Source organism: Mesocricetus auratus, unplaced genomic scaffold, assembly GCF_017639785.1.
Source record: "Mesocricetus auratus isolate SY011 unplaced genomic scaffold, BCM_Maur_2.0 Super-Scaffold_100007, whole genome shotgun sequence".
NCBI lineage: Eukaryota > Metazoa > Chordata > Mammalia > Rodentia > Cricetidae > Mesocricetus > Mesocricetus auratus.
The window spans coordinates 4,771,889-4,791,622 of record NW_024429191.1 but is presented as its reverse complement, the minus strand read 5'-3'; the positions used below and the strand labels follow the sequence as shown (position 1 = coordinate 4,791,622).

General features: G+C 40.8%; 1 protein-coding gene across 9 annotated transcripts in view; it reads left to right on the top strand.

Annotated features, from left to right (window-relative positions):
* Positions 1-19,734, top strand: part of Rbfox1 (RNA binding fox-1 homolog 1) — a 2,068,553-nt gene that overhangs the window by 1,977,531 nt on the left and 71,288 nt on the right. For 8 of the 9 annotated variants that reach the window (XM_040747948.1, XM_040747949.1, XM_040747950.1 and 5 more), the window contains one exon: positions 18,508-18,588. The exons of the other annotated variant lie outside the window; for it this stretch is intronic. In XM_040747948.1, the coding sequence (XP_040603882.1) occupies positions 18,508-18,588 (81 nt within the window). The remainder of the gene's footprint in view (positions 1-18,507; positions 18,589-19,734) is intronic. 9 annotated transcript variants of the gene reach the window in all.

The following is a 19,734-nucleotide window of genomic DNA, read 5'->3' as shown; positions in this document are numbered from 1 at the left end:
TGGAGGTAAATCTTGGTTAATTTCTTCCTGTTGCCCAACTCCTTTCACTTTTCTAAACCTAACATCACTTCTGGAGGATGTGAAAGCAACAGAACTTAGCTATTCTTATGCACAAACCAAACTATGAAAACTTGGATAAACCTGGGGAAGGGACATAAAGAGCTGAGATTTGTATTTCAGCTATACAGTGTTTGTGATTCTCTTCCCGTGTGAGTTTAGATTAAGATTGCTTCACTCTGTAGCAGCTATGTTCACTCTTATAGGGGAGAGTACACATGGTGACATGGCTTCTCAACAATTCCACTGTGTACCCTACCTCCTGCGATGAAACACAGGAACATAAGAAACATGGAAATTGAACCAGACAGCCCAAATTCTTATGCTTCTTCTCTATTTGCCAGATGCGTGACTCTGGACAAATTATTAAGCCTTTCTGTGACTGAGTTTCTCCCTCTCTCAAATGGGGATTATGGTAGTATAGTGCTCAGGTGCTTATTAGAATATAAGGAAGGGCTATATGAAGCCCTGGATACATACTCAGTATCATATAAATATTTGTTAAATAAAACTGGGCAAGTTAATACTCAACCTTTGTGTCATGGTTGGAGGGAACTTGTCAACAGCTGATACTGCTGAGCCCTGAAAATACTGCTGGACTCAGGTTGTTTTCATTACTTGTAAGAGGACTTGCCTGTCACTTCTCAGCACACCTATTGGGCTGTTAACTCCTGGACTTAGGGGTGTGGCTCTCTGTTCAGGAGCAAGATGTACCTTGGAATGTATTGGAATTCTGGGGTCCATCTTTTCCAAAGCTGAAAATATACAAAAGCCTCCCCAAAGATCAGAGATCTTGCTTCTACATACCTATAGAGACAGCCAGGAATCCACAGCAGTTGTACCCTAGTACTCTAGACTCTGAATCATCATGATTTGTGCCTATGTTCAGGTTTTCTCTCTGGAGAATTGGGGTCAAGAGCAAGAAGAAGAAAGAATTCCTTTGGGGAGTTTGGCACAGATGTGGACATGATCTGAGAGCACTGTATAGTTTTCACCCTTGCCTCTACCAACCAGGATAATGTCAACTCATTCCTTTATTTGGGATCCTACCCCACAGTGAATGCCTGCTGGTATTGAAGAGCACAAAGAACAGGGTTAACTGCTTTACAGATGACAGCATAAAGGAATCTGCATTCGTTCAATAGCATCAGAACATTAGTTGAAACTAGATCAAAGCCCAGCCTTAGCAGAGAGGTCTCTGGGTAGAGAAGGAGAGAGAGCTCAGAGAGGTAATGTAGACTCAGTATTTTCTGCAGGCTGGCACTATTCTAAGCACATTCCATACAAGATTATATTAAATCCTTGTGGCACTTATGCAAATTAAAACACAAAAGTATACAAAGGGTATATGTCTCCTTTAGGGTTTCACAATAAAAGTGGGGTTTTGATCAATCTCAGGTGCTGAGTCCTTTGTAAGTAGATACCATGACTTCTTATATTTTATAAATCGTAAGTCTAGATTTCTGTGGCTGTGCCCTCTGGTTATCCCACTAAGTGCAAACAAGGAAAGTGAGACAAGCCACCTGCTCATTGCTCTAGCACTATCACCACAGTTAGGTATATGAATTGGTTGTGTGAAGACCACCTTGAAGAAACCTGAACAAACAATAATGTACTATGAGATTTGCTCAGTAAATCAAAGTTTTGGTTTTTGTTGTTTTTGTTTGTTTGTTTGTTTTTAACAAGGAAGCTGGCATAGAAGTGTGTGTATACATCTCAGGACTTGGAAGGCTGAGGCAGGAGAATTGCTTTCAGTCTGAGGTCAGAATGGGTAATAAATTAAAACACTGTTGTAAAAAAAACAAACAAACATACACATACATACACAGCAGAAAAGTAATAGAGAGAGAAAGGAGGCTGAGTCATTAGCTCAGTTGATAAAACATTAGCCATGTAAGTAAGTGTAAAGTCTGGGTATGATGACCCATGCCTTCCAACTGCACACCATGACTAGGAATTTACAAAGCATCTAAACTTTGCTATAAAACTAGTCTGGATTTCTCTTGCAATTTGGAGGGCTCCTGCTACCAGAGATAAAGACCTTGCCATTGGCTTGCTTTGGATATTTCATAGGTCATCTCTATGTGTGTCCAAAATGCAAAGCCAGACTCATTAGTCATTTCTCAGTGTAAGATGTGTTCATGACAGTTTTCATGACACTCCCATAGCATAAAGCATAATTATTGATTTTCCTCAAGCTTATGCAGAATGAACCATCCAGCCTCCAATTGTCTCTCAAAATGGGGCATGGAAAGTTCACAGATTTTGTAAATTAAAATCAATATTTTCAATCTCTCCTAAAGGTAATTTTCCTAATTTAGTGGACTTTCCCCTAACATTTATTTTCTCTTTTAATTATAAAATGGCAAGTTATTGATTTTCCTATAGAACCTTCTGGTGCCCCCTCCCCCGTGCATTTTTATTGCTGATGTTGGATGGGGGTGGGGAGGGAGGGCACATTTCTTAATGAAGACCTTTAATTACTAGCTGAACAGTATTAATTTGTTTTGATATACTATGACTTTTGCACGTACACACACACACATACACACACACACACACACACACACACACACACACAAAACCCTGGGAAACATTCAGAAAGGCATTTTGGAGATTGTATTTTTTTTTCTGGTTTTACCTCCAGTCATACTTACTGTAAACTCTTTTAAATTCTTATTGAATGCAAGTGTGATGAAGCAAATATACATAAATCTGCATATTCTAGGAACAGATATAAATCTTTTCCAAAGACAGGTGGGTGTTTTCTTATAAAGCTAAGCAGCATTGATTATTTCCCCAAGTCTAATTATCTGCAGGCCCTGTGAGGTTTATTCTCAAGACAAATGATTGATAAGTCAATTAAGGCACAGATGGGTCTTAAAGATTTTGACCAATATGTATGGCCATACCATCTTAGGGTTTAAATAAAATTTGGGGTGCTAATAGAAATAGGATATCTGTGGGTTTTGGCTCCCATTGCTGTGCCTCAAGTTACTGGGTGTAATTAGGATTTGCATGTCTAAGAATCAGAATAAAGAAAGCTCTTAAGGGATTCTTACCATCCCCCTGTCCATAGAGAAACTTCTTGCCAATTCTAATAGAACATTTTGAGACCTGGGGAGATAGCTCAGCTGGTAAAGTACTTGCATTGTATTCATGAGGACCTGAGTTCAATCTCCAGTACTCAAGTTAAAAGGGGAGGCAGTCCAGCACATGTCTGTCACCTCAGCCTGGGGAGGGAGAGAAAGATAGGTTCCTGGAACCACACAGCCAGTCAGTCTAGCCTACATCTCAAGCCCCCTGCTCCAGTCTCAAAAAACAAGGTAGATACTTATCCTATTACCTCTACATGTCCACACAAAACACACATTCATGTATACACATGTGCACACACACATGCACACACATACAAAAATCCTCACCACTTGAAAATGTAGTGTTTTCTTTTTTTTTAGAGATGATACCTATCCAGTAAAATGGTTGATTCAATATACCTTTAATGTTCATAATAAGTGAAGCAAAATAAATAAGAAACAGAAGGTGATTCAAAGTTGTCATAGTAGTACTGATAAATGGCACCGTTCTGATCCTCAATTGCCAGTAAGATCCACAGGGCAGAGCTTCCCCACACTGTACATCATATCAGCCAGCTCATTTCTGTGATTAAATATTCCATCAGTGGGGCTAGAAGGTGGCAAAGCTTAACAAGATTCAGGAGATGTAGCACTTGAACACACATAACTCACTCCCATGGTTCAGGAACACCTAGCCTGCAAAGGAAAATTGCAATTTAGTTACATTACTCCAGGAGACACAATCGATAGAGAAAGGAAAGGAACTGCTGGTGAATTGCAGATCAAAGATGGGGTTATGTCTCAAAGATGAGAAAGGTTACCTTAGAAAGAAAGGGACAAAATAAGGAGAGGCATCATATGGCAAGTGGAAAACTAAGATTTTGGAGGAGGGGATGTGGCCCTGTTGCCAATTATTCTCATTAGCTATATTTGAGAAGGGAATAAGGAGCCTTGGTTGATACACCTAAAACTATTTTTGTTTGTTGTGAAAGGGGGGGTAACAAAAAGGTACTAAAAGAAAGGGCAGGCTAGACCTCAAAGTCTCATTTGAAAGGTGATCAGGTCTTAAAGTAAGTCGGTGCCAAGGGCATGGATAGGATTAGGTACAATAATGAGGGCAGGAGAACCTCACCTGCTCTAAAGTAAGATATAAATTTAAGGGATTGGTGTGATCACTGAAGTCATCTTCACTGGCTATGTCCATATCACAGAGCCTAGCCCTAGACCATATCCCATGAGAAGAGGTGATGGGATAGTGGATTGAGATCTCAATGTGAAGTTTAAAAACAAAGAGTTGGGATATAGCACTCTGTGATTGCTTATCTCAAAGGGGCAGGTGTATTTGACCTTGGATTATCTGTACAAATGTGTGGGTTCTCTATGAGTGTTTGGCCACTGTGAACTATGATTCATCTCAGAACTGGGCTGGAGGAAGTTAGTGTGGATCCCATTCCCCACTTGCCCTTCAATGAATCCATTACATTTGCACACTTTTGCGTGAATCTCTTTCTAGCTTCTCTCCTGCACTTTGAACATGTTAGCACCTATAAAACATGAGATTGCTCAGAAGTCATAGTGTGATGGTTAATTATTGATTGTCTACCTGACAAGAGAATAACCTAGAAGACAAGAATCAGTACATTCCTGTGAGGGTGTCTACACCAGGATGATAGGAGTGTAAAGAGTATTGGTGGCATCATTCCATGGATTAAAGTCCCAGACTGGATAAAAGAGAGAGCACAAAGTTAGCATGAGTATCCATTGATTTCTTCTTGCTGACCGTGGACACATATGACCAGCTCCTGTCATCATGCCTTCCCCACTTTGATGGACTCTACCCTTGAACTGTGACCCAAATAAACCATTTCCCTTATGTTGCTTTTCCTGGAGCCTTTATCACAGCACCAGGGAAGGATTGGCAGAGAGGAGCTGTGATCCCAGGTACATTTTATAGGATTTGAAGATTGAGCTCAGGGTACCTGTATGACAATAACCATGCAATTTGGTGTACAACTTTAGTACTTTGGAATATGGTGGTATATGTTTGCAGGTTCCCACTGCCCCTCAAAGCCCTTCAAGAAATAAGTATTCCAACATCCCTCATGCCATGAATATCTTGACATCCCCACCCAGAGGAACAGGCTGGACTTGGATGCTGAGCTTTGTACTTAAAGAGAATGTTCTCGCCAACAGTGACCTTTGGCTCTGGGATGCTGTGTATAATTTACACATCTGCTAAATTCAAATGCAGTGCACTTCAGTGAGCTGGAACAGGGGCATCCAGATTTCAGTCCCTAAGCAGCAGATTTGCAGCCTGAAAATGTTCCACTTCAGAGACCTTATCTTGTACATCTGTTTACCTTTGCCTCCTCATTGGGATGAGACTCACTTTGCTTCATGCCCTCTTCTCCCCCCATCTGTCTTATCAGATTTCACTCCATCTCTGCTCACATTTGGCCTTAATTTTTATCTGTATCCTTGCCTGGCCCACAGAGGAAACATAGCTCAACTTTGATGGAGTCTGTGGGGGGTTTTGATCTTCAGATAGGATCAGAACTTGCTGAGATGGTTAAAATAAATGCATTTTAAAAATAAATTTGCTCTCTCTTTTACTGTTGCATGAGAAGTCTGTCAAGATTTGTTCCTCTGACAGCAAAGGGAGGCAGGACCTTTCTGGTATAAGAAGAGTTGCATGTAGGCCACACAGAGAGGGTGGCTTTCAAGTGTTTTGTTTGGGTTAGGGTTGCCCTTGACATGGACACACAGAACTTCACTGATGCACCTTAGCTGTGCTAGACTCATCATGGAATAACAAAAGAATGAGATCATTGCAAATGTTTTAAATGCTACTCATTTGCTTCCATTTACTCATTCATCCTGCTCACACATACACAGTATGTGTACAATATGATTTGTATGTGTGTGTGAGTGTGTAGTTGCTATTCCTCCCTCATTTGAAATCAAGGTCACCTTTTAGTTGTTGGTGGCTATCTGTTTGAGGCTAGCTGGTCTGTGGACTTACAGGTATTCTGTCTCCACCACTCATCTCTCAGTTGAAGAAATTGTCTTACATAAGCTACTATGTCCAGGTTTTATGTGGACTCGGGAGATTCAGATTCAGGTCCCCATTCTTATGCTTTGTTCTTTGAGCCATCTCTCCATCCTAAGTCATTCTTTAGTACAAAGTTATAGAACAAAGGTCAGACACTTAGCCAACATAACAGATCTGAACTATGCCTTTCTTCAAATACATAAGGCTTCTGAAGGATGCCAAGCTATACACTCAGTGTACAAAAAGATACTACAGGGCCTTGCACCCATGTGCATATGCACATACACACACACACACCAAAAACACCATATAACTTGCACACACACATATGTGCATATGTACATAGACACCACCAACAACACAGAGCATGCCAACACAAGCATATGTACACATACACACCACTGCTAACAGCAGTCATCATGCCTGCATTAGAAGCCAAAAGGGTGATGTAAATTGAGTCTTTAAGTATAAATAGAAGTTCATCTGACAGAAACAGTAGAAAAAGTTCATTGCAGAGGTAGTAAGGTTGGTAGAGTCCCAGGACATCCCTCAACCTTTAACTTTAGACTCCATTAAGAGATTCTAAAGGAATAAAGAAGACATAGGGGGTCGATCTTTATCTGTTACCACAGGTGGGAATTTCTGGGTGAAGTAAAGCTCTTTCCAAAGGCTGAGGAGTATTGATCTGCTGAGATCAGAGGATACCTTCAACAGAAATGGTGCTGAAAATACTACAGGAAGGAATATGCATTCTGGAGGGTGTCCTCTGAGGGGTAGGCTGTCATTGAAAGCACAGCTAAAATACAAACACACGAAAATGTCTGCTGTTCCATTATGCCCACATCTATAATCAGAGCTATGTGGTGAGGAAGGATGGGATGAGCAAAGGACACATAGGATGTGCAAGGAGGAACTTGGGGAAAGGTCACCAAGAGAGACTACAAATAGCAGAGGTGGAAGAGATGACGGGGAATGAGAGTCTACTAATGCACACTTCAAAAATCAAAAAGAACAAAATGAATCATTTAAAATGCACTATCTGTACACATGAAATTATAAGATAATATATTGAAAATCTACTTTTTAAAAAACTGAAGTACCCAGATATCATTATTCATAAAGGCAGTCATTGCAATAGGAAAATGACTCAGTAGTTTGCAAGTAAAAGGACTCAAATTTGATCTCCCAAATCCATGCTAAACAAAGACTGAATTCAATCCAGAGAACCCACTTTTATAAAAATGGCAGTATCAGAGTGCGTTTATAATCCCAGCACTGAGAAGGCAAAAATCAATACCTGGGCTCACTTGCCAGTCAGTTAGCCTGCAGGTGAAGTTCAGGGCCAGGAAAAGTCCATGCCTTCAAAAGGAAATTCAGAATGACACTCAAGGCTGTTTCCTGTCCTCTACACAGATACACACATCTCTCTCTCTCTCTCTCTCTCTCTCTCTCTCTCTCTCTCTCTCTCTCTCTCTCTCTCTCTCTCTTCTCTCTCTCTCTCTCTCTCTGTCACACACACATGCATGCACACGCATGCTCTCTGTCACACACACACAGGCATGCATACTCTCACATGCATGCACACACTACTCTCTTTCACAAACATGGGCACACTCAAACACACATGCACACAAATACTCTCACACACATATGCACATGAATACTCTCTTATGCACACATATGTACATACTAAAACACACACACAAGAAAAGCTCATACCACCAACATATACTCATCAGTCCCCTGAACTGAAAACTCAATTTAAGCGAGGACCAGCAAGGATATGACCATAGAATCAATTTCCTTCTCTCTCAACCTCTTTCCAGGCAAGAGACTTACCAGATACCTCAAACAGGAAGCAGTGAATGTCTTTAGAGCTATTTATGTTATATTGTCCTTTGATTATAAATTATTCAGTGCTGTAGATTCATATTTTTGCTTCCAACATTGAGTATTCTTTCCAAAAATATATAGCTACTCCTATTTGTTCAGCTAATTAAGTTGTTGTATAAGTAGAGTCAAGTTGGCTAAATATTTTTATCATATCCTTGATGTAAATTATGTGTTCTGCAAATTTAAAACAAAACTATTTCATTGCCTTTTAATTATTTAAAAAAATTTTTTTCTGTTCTGGAACTCGCTCTGTAGTCCAGGCTGGCCTCGAACTCACAGAGATCCACCTGCCTCTGCCTCCCAAGTGCTGGGATTAAAGGCGTGTGTCACCAACACCCAGCTAAAAATATTTTCTAAACTATGTGTATGTGGGATGGGTATATGCAACTGAGGCGAGGGTCATCAGATCCCATAGAGCTGAAATTCCAATTGGTTGTGAGCTGCCCCATGGTAGCTGGGTGCTGGGAACAGGCTCAGGCTCTCTGTAACAGCAGATGAGCTCTAAAGCAGTGAGTCATATCTCCAACTTGTCAGCCTTCACTGTCTTTTGAAAATGTCATGGTGTTGAAGAACCAGCTCACACATGGCACACTCCCACTTGGGTGAACAACATCACTAGGAGTTAATGTTTCTGGGACTTACTTAGAACTATTACAACCCATTACAGGCAAAATATTGGTTTATGAAATATTAATAAGGCCAGAGGAAAACAGAATTCAGTATCTACATTAGCTATTTATACCAAAAGAAAACAGCCAGAATTAATTATGCCACATGCAACATTCTAATGGGGTTTTCATTAACTGTATATCATTATGGTAACTAAGCACGGATTATTCAGAGAATAATGCCAATGGCTGTTATTGTTTCAGAGATTAAGTTAGTTAATGGGTTACATATTCAAATCTGATGTAAAGGTTAATCGATGTACAGTAATCATTATATTAAGCCCTTTATCATTCTAAGGCATAAACTCCCCAATATTACTGATGCTTTGCCTGGAAAAAAAGAAGCATCTCTTTAGGCCTTTCTGATTATTTTTTGTTGATGTGCATGCTATATGAAGAATTGGAACCCTGGATGATATTAATAGTTCTCTGTCATTTTGAGAATAAGTTTCACTACCTGAAATATTATGTTTGCTTTTATTCTATAGAGTATACTTAAGTTTCTCTCTCTCTCTCTCTCTCTCTCTCTGTCTCTGTCTCTCTCTCTCTCGTGTGTGTGTGTGTGTGTGTGTGTGTTTGTGTATTTCTGTGGAGCATATTAAATATCACATCCAGTTACTTTCTGAGAGATTCAGAGGTGAAATTTATTTTCCCTTGAGGAGGCAATTCAAGGTGTTGGGCTCCTCCAGTTCAGAAAAATAGGCAGAGCATCTTTTATGTGATAGCATGTAGAATTTAAAGAGGAGGAGACATGTGGAACCTCTCCAGGCAGCTTTGAGACTCTTCACTGTTTTAGGAGCCAGCCATATTCCCAGGGATATGATGGGGGAGGGAAAGTGGGGAAGAAAGTGTGCAGAACCTCAGGTCATAGCCCTGACTTGCTAGACAACAGCCTGCCTGGAAAACACCAGACAACACATAGCATATCAGGGTGTAAAGTGCATGTGTCTGGATCTTCCTTTCTATGTCTGGGCCCTTGTATCCCTAAAGTCTAAACATTAGGAAATAAAAGTGATTTCCATTGCTTCTGCTGCAGCTCAGTTGCTAGACTTCCATTTGGACTCTGTGGAATCATTTCCACTCCACCACCAAACCCATTGACTCATACATTTGAACATTGAGTCAAAAAATCTGAGGCAATTTTTTTTTAAATCATGTCATCCAGGTTGGAGAGATAGTTCAGTCAATAATGTCTTGCCATGTAAGCATGAGGACCTGAGTTCAATCCCCAGAAGCCACATTAAAAAGAAAATCCAGGCAAGGTAGCACTGGCTTGTATTCAGATGTTGGAGAAGAGAAAGGCAGATCACTATTTCCCAGTCAACCTAGCCTAATTAGTAGTCCCAAACCAATGAGAGACCATCTCCAAAATAACACCTGGGATTGTTCTCTGATCTTAACATGCCTCCATCTCTCTCTGTCTCTGTCTCTCTCTCACACACACCACCACCACCACCAACAACAACAACAACAAAACCATGTCCATATGTTTTTCATTGATTTTTTAACAAAACATAAAATTAAATTTTGGTCAGTATTGATAAAATGATGTCTTCTGAAATATTTAGTGTCCACTTTCTGAGTTGAGGCTCAGGTATATCTAAAGGAGATTGCTGTTAATGTGACTTCAAATAGTGGGACTGGTATGTAGCTATTTTCTGAAAAGAAGTGGATAGCATGTATTTCAACCTCTACAGCCCTTCAGGCTTCTCTTGCCAGTCTCTACTCCCTGTCAATAGTACAATGTAGCTGTATACTGTATGTATGGAAGTGAACATGGCTGTGAGCCAATAAAACTTCATTAATAGACACTGTGTAAGTTTAAGACAAGTTCGCTGGTCAACAATGCTGTTCTGTTCATTTGTTTTCAACTGTGTAAAGCTGAGTCTTTATCATGTAGAACATAATAAAAATTGGTGGGAGCCAGATTTACCTGAATATGATATGGTTTGTTGACACCTTATTTTGAAAATATTATTTAAACCTCAAATTGAAGAATCTGTTTGGAATCATTTGCAGTGTCAGCACAATGCTAAATCTCTCTGTGTTCCTGTAGCTTTATCTGTGTATTAGGTATAAATTATATAAAAAATATAGTGCCATTAGTGTGCTTCAGACAGGGTTTTAGTGTGTATCCCATGCCTGCCTAGAATTCATGATCCTCCTGTTCAGCCTCCCAAGTATTGTGATTATAGGTATATGCCACCACGTCTAGCCAATAGTTCCTATATTACAGATTTTTAAGGGTAAATGGTAGTTCAAAGTGTAACTGGAGTTTCTTGGGCATTCACTGAGAAATTTCTGGGTGCTAGGGAAATAGTTCAGTTGGTAATGTGCTCTTCAGGCAAAAACTAGTTCTGTAATACCAACACTGGAAAGGTGGAGACAGGAAGATTCTTGGGTGGCCCAGGCACCCAACCCAGCCTTCTTGTTGACCTCTGGCCTACACACACTTGGGCACACAGGTACAGCATGCATGTACACACACACACACACAAGAAACTTCTGGAATTATTGTTGTTAATCTTAATCACATATTGAGTTAAGTATTTTCTCCTAAAGCCACAGGTATCCTAAAATTGGTAAGAGAGTGAGCCTCCCAAAATTTTATACAAATGATCAAGGAGAAAATTGTAAACATTTTCTTGGAACTTTTATGCAAAGCCTAAAATTGTGCCAAATTAAGAAGTGAAAAGGAAGATAAGAAATGGTGCATTTCTTTATGAATATTATGAAAATCAAAACTTAGAAAAAATAAATTATGTTGAAGGATTATTTACAGAATAGATTTGCTTCAGGGCCCCTTTAAATATGGAAATCTCCCAGTACAATTAAAACACATTTCGATTTATATACATGCAACATTTCCCAGTGACATCTGTGCCCAGATAAATGGAAATATCCCTGTGCTGGAAGCTCTATTGTAGCCCTTCAGAGAAGTGCATCTTTCAGGCAGGTATAAGAACATTATGCTGCTGGAAGACCAGCATATTTTCTATGGTAGTGTTAGCTTAATGCTCGCAGGATGCTCAAAAATGTATGACTTTAGAAGCATCTTCTGCTCTTTGTGGCTTTGGATTCATTTGTCAATTAGAAACAGTGCATTCTCAAGAGACTTAATGGGAACAGCTCACACCTTTGAGTCTAGCAGAAGTTTGAAGCTGGGAGGACAAGCTGGTAAAGTGTCTCATTGACCCTCAAGGCAGGATCAGTGAGGAGATTGTGTGTGCACTAACATTCTAGGACCTAACAAGGCACCACAGACAAGGTAGACAGAAATAATTATTCTCAAAATTTTGAAGGCTAACAGCAAAAGAGTAGTGTTGGTTGGTCGTAGTCTTTGGATGATCCATTTATTATCTCGTGAAGATGATTACAATCCTTGTACATTCATTTGGTACCTCTGTTCAAGCCTGTGCCCAAGTTGCCTCTTAGGAGAACAGCACTGTTGTACCATGAGGGTCTGCCTCATTTAACTCAGCTGTAATATTTGAATATCATCCCTGGGAATGTCAGACTCAGAACTCCTGAGGCTTAGAACTGGACCACATGGGCTTTTGTGACATGAGAGCTCTTCTATAACAGAGGGTAGGCTTACACACCCCTCCCTTGGGTATGAAAGCATACAGGGCCCTCTAAGGATCATGTAGTCAGCAGCTGTATAGCTTCTCACCTCCACAATTCACTGAGTAAGTGACACTGGAAGGAGCTATTCTTCCCCAGATTGCAGAGTAAAGAGATCTATCTACCATGTGTTAGATGAGAAGAAGAAAAATAATATTGCATTTTGTTCATGGAAGTGCTTGCCTGGCACTCAGGAAGCCTGGGGTTCTCTCCTTAGCACCTCAGAAACCAGGTGTGGTGGTATATGCCTATAATCCTTCCCAACACTTGAAAGCTAGAAGCAGGAAGATCAGGGGTTCAAAGTCATTCTTGGCTACATTGTGAGTTAGAGGATAGCCTAGGCTACATGAGACTGTTTCTCCCAAACAAAACATGGGGAAAATATTTAGATCTATTAAGTCCGGTGGATAGTTTTAGCCCTGTGTGCATCCCTATATGGTTGTTGTTTGGGCTAAAGTCTGAAAAGAGACCCCATTTCCCACTCATCCAGGTTATCTTAGAACCCCATAATGGATTAGAGTCTAGTGCTGCAAAGAAGGAAGTAGTCAGGTTTCTGCTTGAGCAAGGTGTCTGTTTCTCAGGTGTGCATAGCTGGGTTGTTCACTTAGGATCACTTTCCCACTTTTAAGCTTATTTTTAAAGCTTTTAAAAACCACTCAATAATGATCAAAGCAAAAGGCAAACATTTACATTGATAAAGTGAATAGTTATTGGAGCCCAAATAACTTGCTTTTCCTCCAAAATTTGCCTGACTGACAATTAGGCTTCTGGGGGGAAAAATGCATGGTTGATTTTTGTCTTTAAAAAAACCTAAAGGAACAACGCTACCTGACCTTCTTAGCTGGGGGTGAGCAAAGGCATGTAAATATTCCTTGACAAGTGTGGAATATAGCATTCTTTTTCTGTGACTGGGGGATAGCTCAGTGGAAGACCTCAGTTCGGCCCTCAGACTCCATGGTTTTTGTTTTTAACCAAGCCAGACATAGGGGTGTGTGTTTATAATCTCAGTAATATCTTAGAGGAGAATGGGAAACTTCTCTGACTCTCTAGCTAGGTAACCTAAGCTACTAGGCATGCTCCAGGCAAGTAAGAGAACATGTCTCATGTGACAGAACTTATCACATGGTAGATAGTGCCTGAGAAACCACTCCCAGTGTTTCATGTCTTTCCTCTGGCCTCAACACACACCTGCACAGATGTGAACACACACACATTTTTAACCTTTTTTATTTAATTTTTTCCTACAATAGATTTTGATGATGTTTTCCCCTTTCCCAACTCTCTTACTTCCCTACCCAGAAAAATTCAAAGAATTTCTGGCATTGATGACTTACTAAGCTTTCTCAGTCTTGCCTGCTGCAGGCCACAGAAAGAAAAAAAAAAGCTACATTCTTTCCAGCCATAATTACCATTAATAAAAATTGTCCTGAAATAGCTTATTAATCTTATTAATCCCAGTGAGTAATACACTTGATCGAAAAGTTTGTGCTCAAAATCCTTTCCTTTTTTTTTCCTTTTTGTGTTTGTCTTTGCCGCTGATCCTGTGAATTTCAGAAAGGATAGTATGCTAAGTGTTCACAAAAGAAATATACAAGGAGTTCCACAGATAGCCTCACTCCAGAGCTAGCAAGTCACTTGGCACATTGTAGACACTTACAAATCCCTTACACTGAACAGTGATTCTTAAAGCCCCATCTTTCCCCCAAATGATCCCAGGAAGAGAGTAGCTCAGGCAAGTAACTTCTTGCCCTCTCTCAGTCCCTTGGCCTTCCTCTCACATACTATGTTACCTTACAAGGCTGAGGAACAGGAGAAAATACATGAGGAGCCCAGCAAAGAACTTGTTCTTGACTGACTTGACTAGCATGGTGGAGGTTTGTCTATAACCCCAGAATTAGGGGTTAGAGCAGATGGATCCCAAGAGCTCATCTTCAGCCACCTTACCTAGTAAAAAGGGGCAAGTTCCAGGTCAAGGAGATGCCTTGTCTCAATGCAATGTTAGTCAAAAGGAAACAAAGACCCCTATATCCTGGCCTGGCCTAGAAATCTAAATCAAGTTGTTCAGCTTAGTAACAAGCAGGTTTACCCATGTACTCACATGCATGTACCACCACACACACACACACACACACACACACACACACACACACACACACACACACACAGGAAATATAAGGCACCTGTCAGAGAGGCTAGTTGGGAAAAGTACTATTTTTTGCAAGGAAAATAAAAATAGATCATAAAAAAAAGTGTTCTAACTCAACTCCACTCATTAGTTCCTGCCCAGGGTCAGGTATCTCACTGATGCTGGGATAGAATGATAAGCGCGATCGGGCCCTGCTTAGGGATTTCTACAGGGAAACCCCATATATAAATAGGAGAAAGGGTCCGCCAGGGAATGAAAATGAATATGATAAGACCATGAAGAGGGAGTAATTAATTCACTCTTGATGAGTGGGACTGGAAGAGGTCACTTTTAAACTATGCAGAAGGGAGACAAGAAAAGACAATTTAAAAAAAAAAAGCTGTACCACATGCAAATACAAATATTCAGTCCTGTCAGAGGTACAATGACTAATTCCATCTGATTTAAATCAGGGTTAGGGCAAAGAGGATATAGAGAACTCCCTTCCCTAACAACTCACATCAAGTGGCAGCGACTGCCAGTAGCCGGATTCAGAATAATTCTGGACACTCCAGGATAATACTAATGAATAGGTGATATTAAAACTTATTAGTGATGTCTGTCCTGGCTACAAAGTTGTTAGGTAAGAGTGTAATTTAGACCCATTGTTGCTCTTCATATACAAAGAGCTTAAGTCAAGGAAGAGATTTGTAAGAGCAGATATAACCACCCTGTGGCTATAGATGCTGGTTCACAGTAGTTGCATGGTCTCTGTTGGGATTAGAAAGAAACAGAAAACAGCATTCAAGGAACTCTTGAGAGGCTATGCATATGCTGTGTTGGGAAGTGCTTCCAATGATTTTGTAAACAGTCTTCATAGGGCTGGTTTTACCCTATTAGCTACTTGACCTACTTTGTAAAACAAATATGCATTAACCAGCCCTCTCCCCGAGATGCATGGAGGCTGCCCCATTCCTCTCTGTGGTTTTGTTTTTATTGGATCCAAGGCTTTCCTTTAAACACAGGTCACAAAGTGGGAAGATAACTCACGATAAGCACTTTGCAAATTAATTTAGAGGATGTTTTTAGGTAAAATAAAAATCAGGTCTTAATGACCAAGCATAGATTTTGTTTTACAGAAGGTTAAAATCATTGCATGAAGACTATTTTGTTTTGTACTGTTTTACTACTAAGGGAACATCCAAAGAAGTGATTCCAGGTTGGCTTCTCAGGACCCACAGCTCAAGAAGAATGAGAGAGCTTCATTAAGCAAGCCCTGTCAGAGTTTATCTTTCTATTCCGAATCTGTGTTGGGTCCCAGTGGAATTCTACACACTGAACTGAGGATATTGAAACTTAACCCAGGGGCTTCAACAGCAGATACTGAAATGGCCTTTAGCTGTGTTTTGGCTAAAATTAGATGATTTTCCTTTTTTGAAATCCTGGCACACCCTCCCCCAAGAAACTCCAGGTCTTGTTGCAATGGTGGATTTTTAACCAGGGATACACAGGAGGAGAGAGTAGCAAAAGCCATCAACCAGGATCTTCATGTTGGAGATTCAGAATTGTAACTTTCTCTGCATCCTATAGTAACCTATATTTATCTGTAAGACTTTTAGCAGTGAGCAAAAACAGATGAGATACCCACCACGGCAAGGGCTTTACAGAGGACTTGTTCCTGGGACGGCTTCCTGTCCTGGTATGTAGTTCACCTCCCAGTGACTGATTTTTAGAGTTCACCCATTCTCACTGGTAGTTACTTGCTCTTAATTCTCTTGCCAATCACCAATTGCAGCCAGACGTGTTAGGCAAGTTAGACCATGGCATATCTTTTGCATGATGATAAACTTAGTGAAGAAGAAAATAGAAGCTGAATTCAGTTCAGCAGAAGTTTATCATGACAAGGGTCCACCCAAGTTTTTAATGTATTGACTCGCAAGCTATGCCAGTTGGGTTCATTTTTATGCCATGACTATTTTGAGTACAAAGGAAAATGAAGCATGGATGGTTCTTCTCCAAGTACAAGCATAAGTACAAGCTAATTTTCTGTGTGATAGGAATAGCATTAATAGACAGTGACTGGAAGAGGAGAAGATGGTTTTGAAGTTTAAATAAAATCTTTGTTGAGGGGGGAGCCAGGGAAATAGTTCAGTTGGTGACATACATGCCATAAAGGCACGAGGAGGACTTGGTTTAGATTCCCAGCACCGGCATCAAAAGCTCAGTGGTCTTCCGGTCAGCCTTTCTAAATTAGTTACCTCAGGTTCCATAAAAGACCTCATCAAAAAAGTCAAATGGAGAACAATACAAGATACTTGATATTGATTGCTGGCTTACACACACACACACACACACACACACACACACACACACACACACACACACACCTTTATTTTAACCTGGAAATTGTTTTCAAACTCTAGAGAAGCACACAGATAAGATGGGCCTTGGTTTGAAGGAGAACTGTTAGTCTATCCAATGTACCATGTCTCATGTTAGAATATGAAGGAGTTGGGCACAGGGCAGACAGGAAAACCAGCTTTATTGTCTCTAGAACCCAAATGACTCTTAACTACATGTCTGTTGAGTTGGTGGAATGTAGGGCAGGATGCTAGACCCCTTCCCCAGGGTGACTTTGTTCCTGCAGTGTGTTCCTGAGATAGGCTTCTTTCCATGGAAGATGACATTCAGCTGCAGTATCAAAATAAGCAAGAAAGGTTGACTTCCCAAGCAGGATGTCAACAGAAAGGGCAGGGAAGGGTTTCCAGCACCCCTCAACCCTTTCCCCATATGCATTGAGCCTGCTCACTCTCTGCAGTCTCTGAGTTTGGCTTCAAAAGCAGTAGCAGAGGCAAGTTAACACTCAGAAGAGGCCTCAGGCCAGTCCTCTTTGATGTGGTTGGGTAGTTCAAAGCATGGCACAGAAGTAGGAAATGTCTCAGGACTCCACCATTCCTTCTCGCTGTAAATTTCCATTTTACACCAATAAGCCAGCTGCCCTGTCCTTTAAATCAGGCGAGGCAAGCCCTCCCTGCAGTGCCTGGCTGCTTGCAGGTCAGTTAAGCAAACTCTGCAACAGGAGACAGAGCTCCTGGGTGCTACCTAAAGCTAGTAGGCCAGCAGTCTTCTCCCACAGGGTTGGGCGTGTATCCAGGTTGAGCCATAGTGACAACGTATCTGGCATTCTTTTCTGCCTTGCCTTCCTCCCACTCTCCCCATAAAAAAGTCATCCACCAAGATAAAACTTTAGGGCAGGCATAGGAAAAGTTGCACCTAAACAAATCAGTTTCTGTTCTTCCCATTTGTGGAATAATTGTTACATGATAGTCCTTGCTATGGACACGTTTTGAAGGTAGGTATATTTATCCCAGTTTCTCAGATAGGAATGGTGAGTTCCAGAGAGGCACAATGACTTATAAAGATTGCATAGCAAAGGGGTTTTTCAGTCCAGCTTACTGTCTGGTTCTTATTGATATTTTAAAAGTCGGTTTAAATTAGAATATATTGATTATATATGATAAAGGCTTCCATTATGACATTTCATGTATATATTTATCTCATCAATTCCTCCATTATCTTCTCTTTTCTCCTCCTGCTCATATTAATTCCCTTCCAAAATCTCTCTTTTACTTTCTTTGGGGAGGGTTGGGGAGAGATCAAATGCATTTACTTGGGGATGCTTACTGGAGCATGGGTGATGGGTTTGCTGCTATTTCTTAAGACCCCTTTTGAGAATGCCATAGTACTTCTATCGCTGATATAAAAGTGGGCTGTACAGCATTAACCATACCCTTTATTTAGTGTACCCTCATGTGAAATGGCATGGCATGCATTCGGTGGGGTATGCAGGTGGGTGGGTTTTCTCTGGTCTCTTTGGCTTCCTATGCGCTGAGATGCGGCTGTGTTTTCATTTCTCTGCCTTTCTTGTTTATGTTACCATGTTCTCAGATGTAGTGTGCTGTCCCCAAACCAGATGCCATCTCTTTCTCTCTTTCTTTCTCTCTCTTGTAGGCACGGTGCTGTTGTGCCAGGCCAACCAGGAGGGATCTTCCATGTACAGTGGCCCCAGTTCACTTGTATATACTTCCGCAAGTAAGCCCACAGTTATGGCTCTTTTTGTTTTGTGATACGTATATATGAGTCCACTCATCTCCTTACCATGTAAGTCTCTACCCCTCATTAAACTCCTTGAGGGTGTCCTTCCCATAGGGTGTAGTGGAGTTTCATAAGCATGTCTGTTTCTTCATTGCCTTAGTATCTAAATCCCTCCATTTGCTCCCATTCATAGCAATCCCACATCCCAGACATGTACTAGCCATTCTTCATTAAACCTGCCATGACTTTCATGATGGTACATGGGCGTTGGTAGGTGGGGAAGGTTGTGGGAGGAAAGGCGATGAGGCCATCTCCTACATTTATCATAGCGCTGCAAATTAATGGTAAAGTATTTTAAATGTGCCAGCCACCCAAAAGTCCCCCATTGTGTAGCAGGTGTGTTGATCTGTTCCTTTGCATAGAGAAGGTTCACTGTGGGAAATAGGACCAGCTTATAGCTAGTTTGCAAGGCTTGCAAGTCCAAAGTTTCATTGGAAGACAGCAATGCAAAAATGTTCTGGTTAAATTGTATATATGTATATAAATACACATATATGTAAATATGGCCACAGAGAGACAGTGGCATGAGAGGAAACATGAGATTGGAAGGAAGGCCTGGGAGTCTCCCTACCTGATGTCCAGCATAGACTGGATAACTAAAGTCACTCCCAGGCCTTTTGGGTCGTCTCCTTCTGTCTCTTGGTCAGTGCTCTTCATTTGTTATCTAATGCAGGCACTCTATGTTGTCCTGGGAGATTCTCTTAGTTGACAAATGTGGCCTCTTCAGTGTTGGTGCTCAAAAGTTAGTTCTTGGGAAGGTTACTGGGCTTCTGAAACAAAATCAAGAAGGGCAGAGTTGAAGTAGAGGTTCATGACAGTCATAAAAATGAAAGCAAGGAGACTCCTCATTGCTGGGAAAAAACCTGACCCCTCAATTCCCAAAATGCGAGAGAGGGACAAACTAGATAGGCCACCAAATGTGTTAGGTTCTTTGGACTTGCCTGACCTTCTGTTTCCACTCTTGTTATCAGGAGAAGAGTTGGTGTACAGTGTTGGTATTGGTCTCTAGAACTCCCAGAACAAATTCTCCACATGTGCATTCTATAGGACAGTATGGACAGGTCTTAGAGAAGCTAATTATTT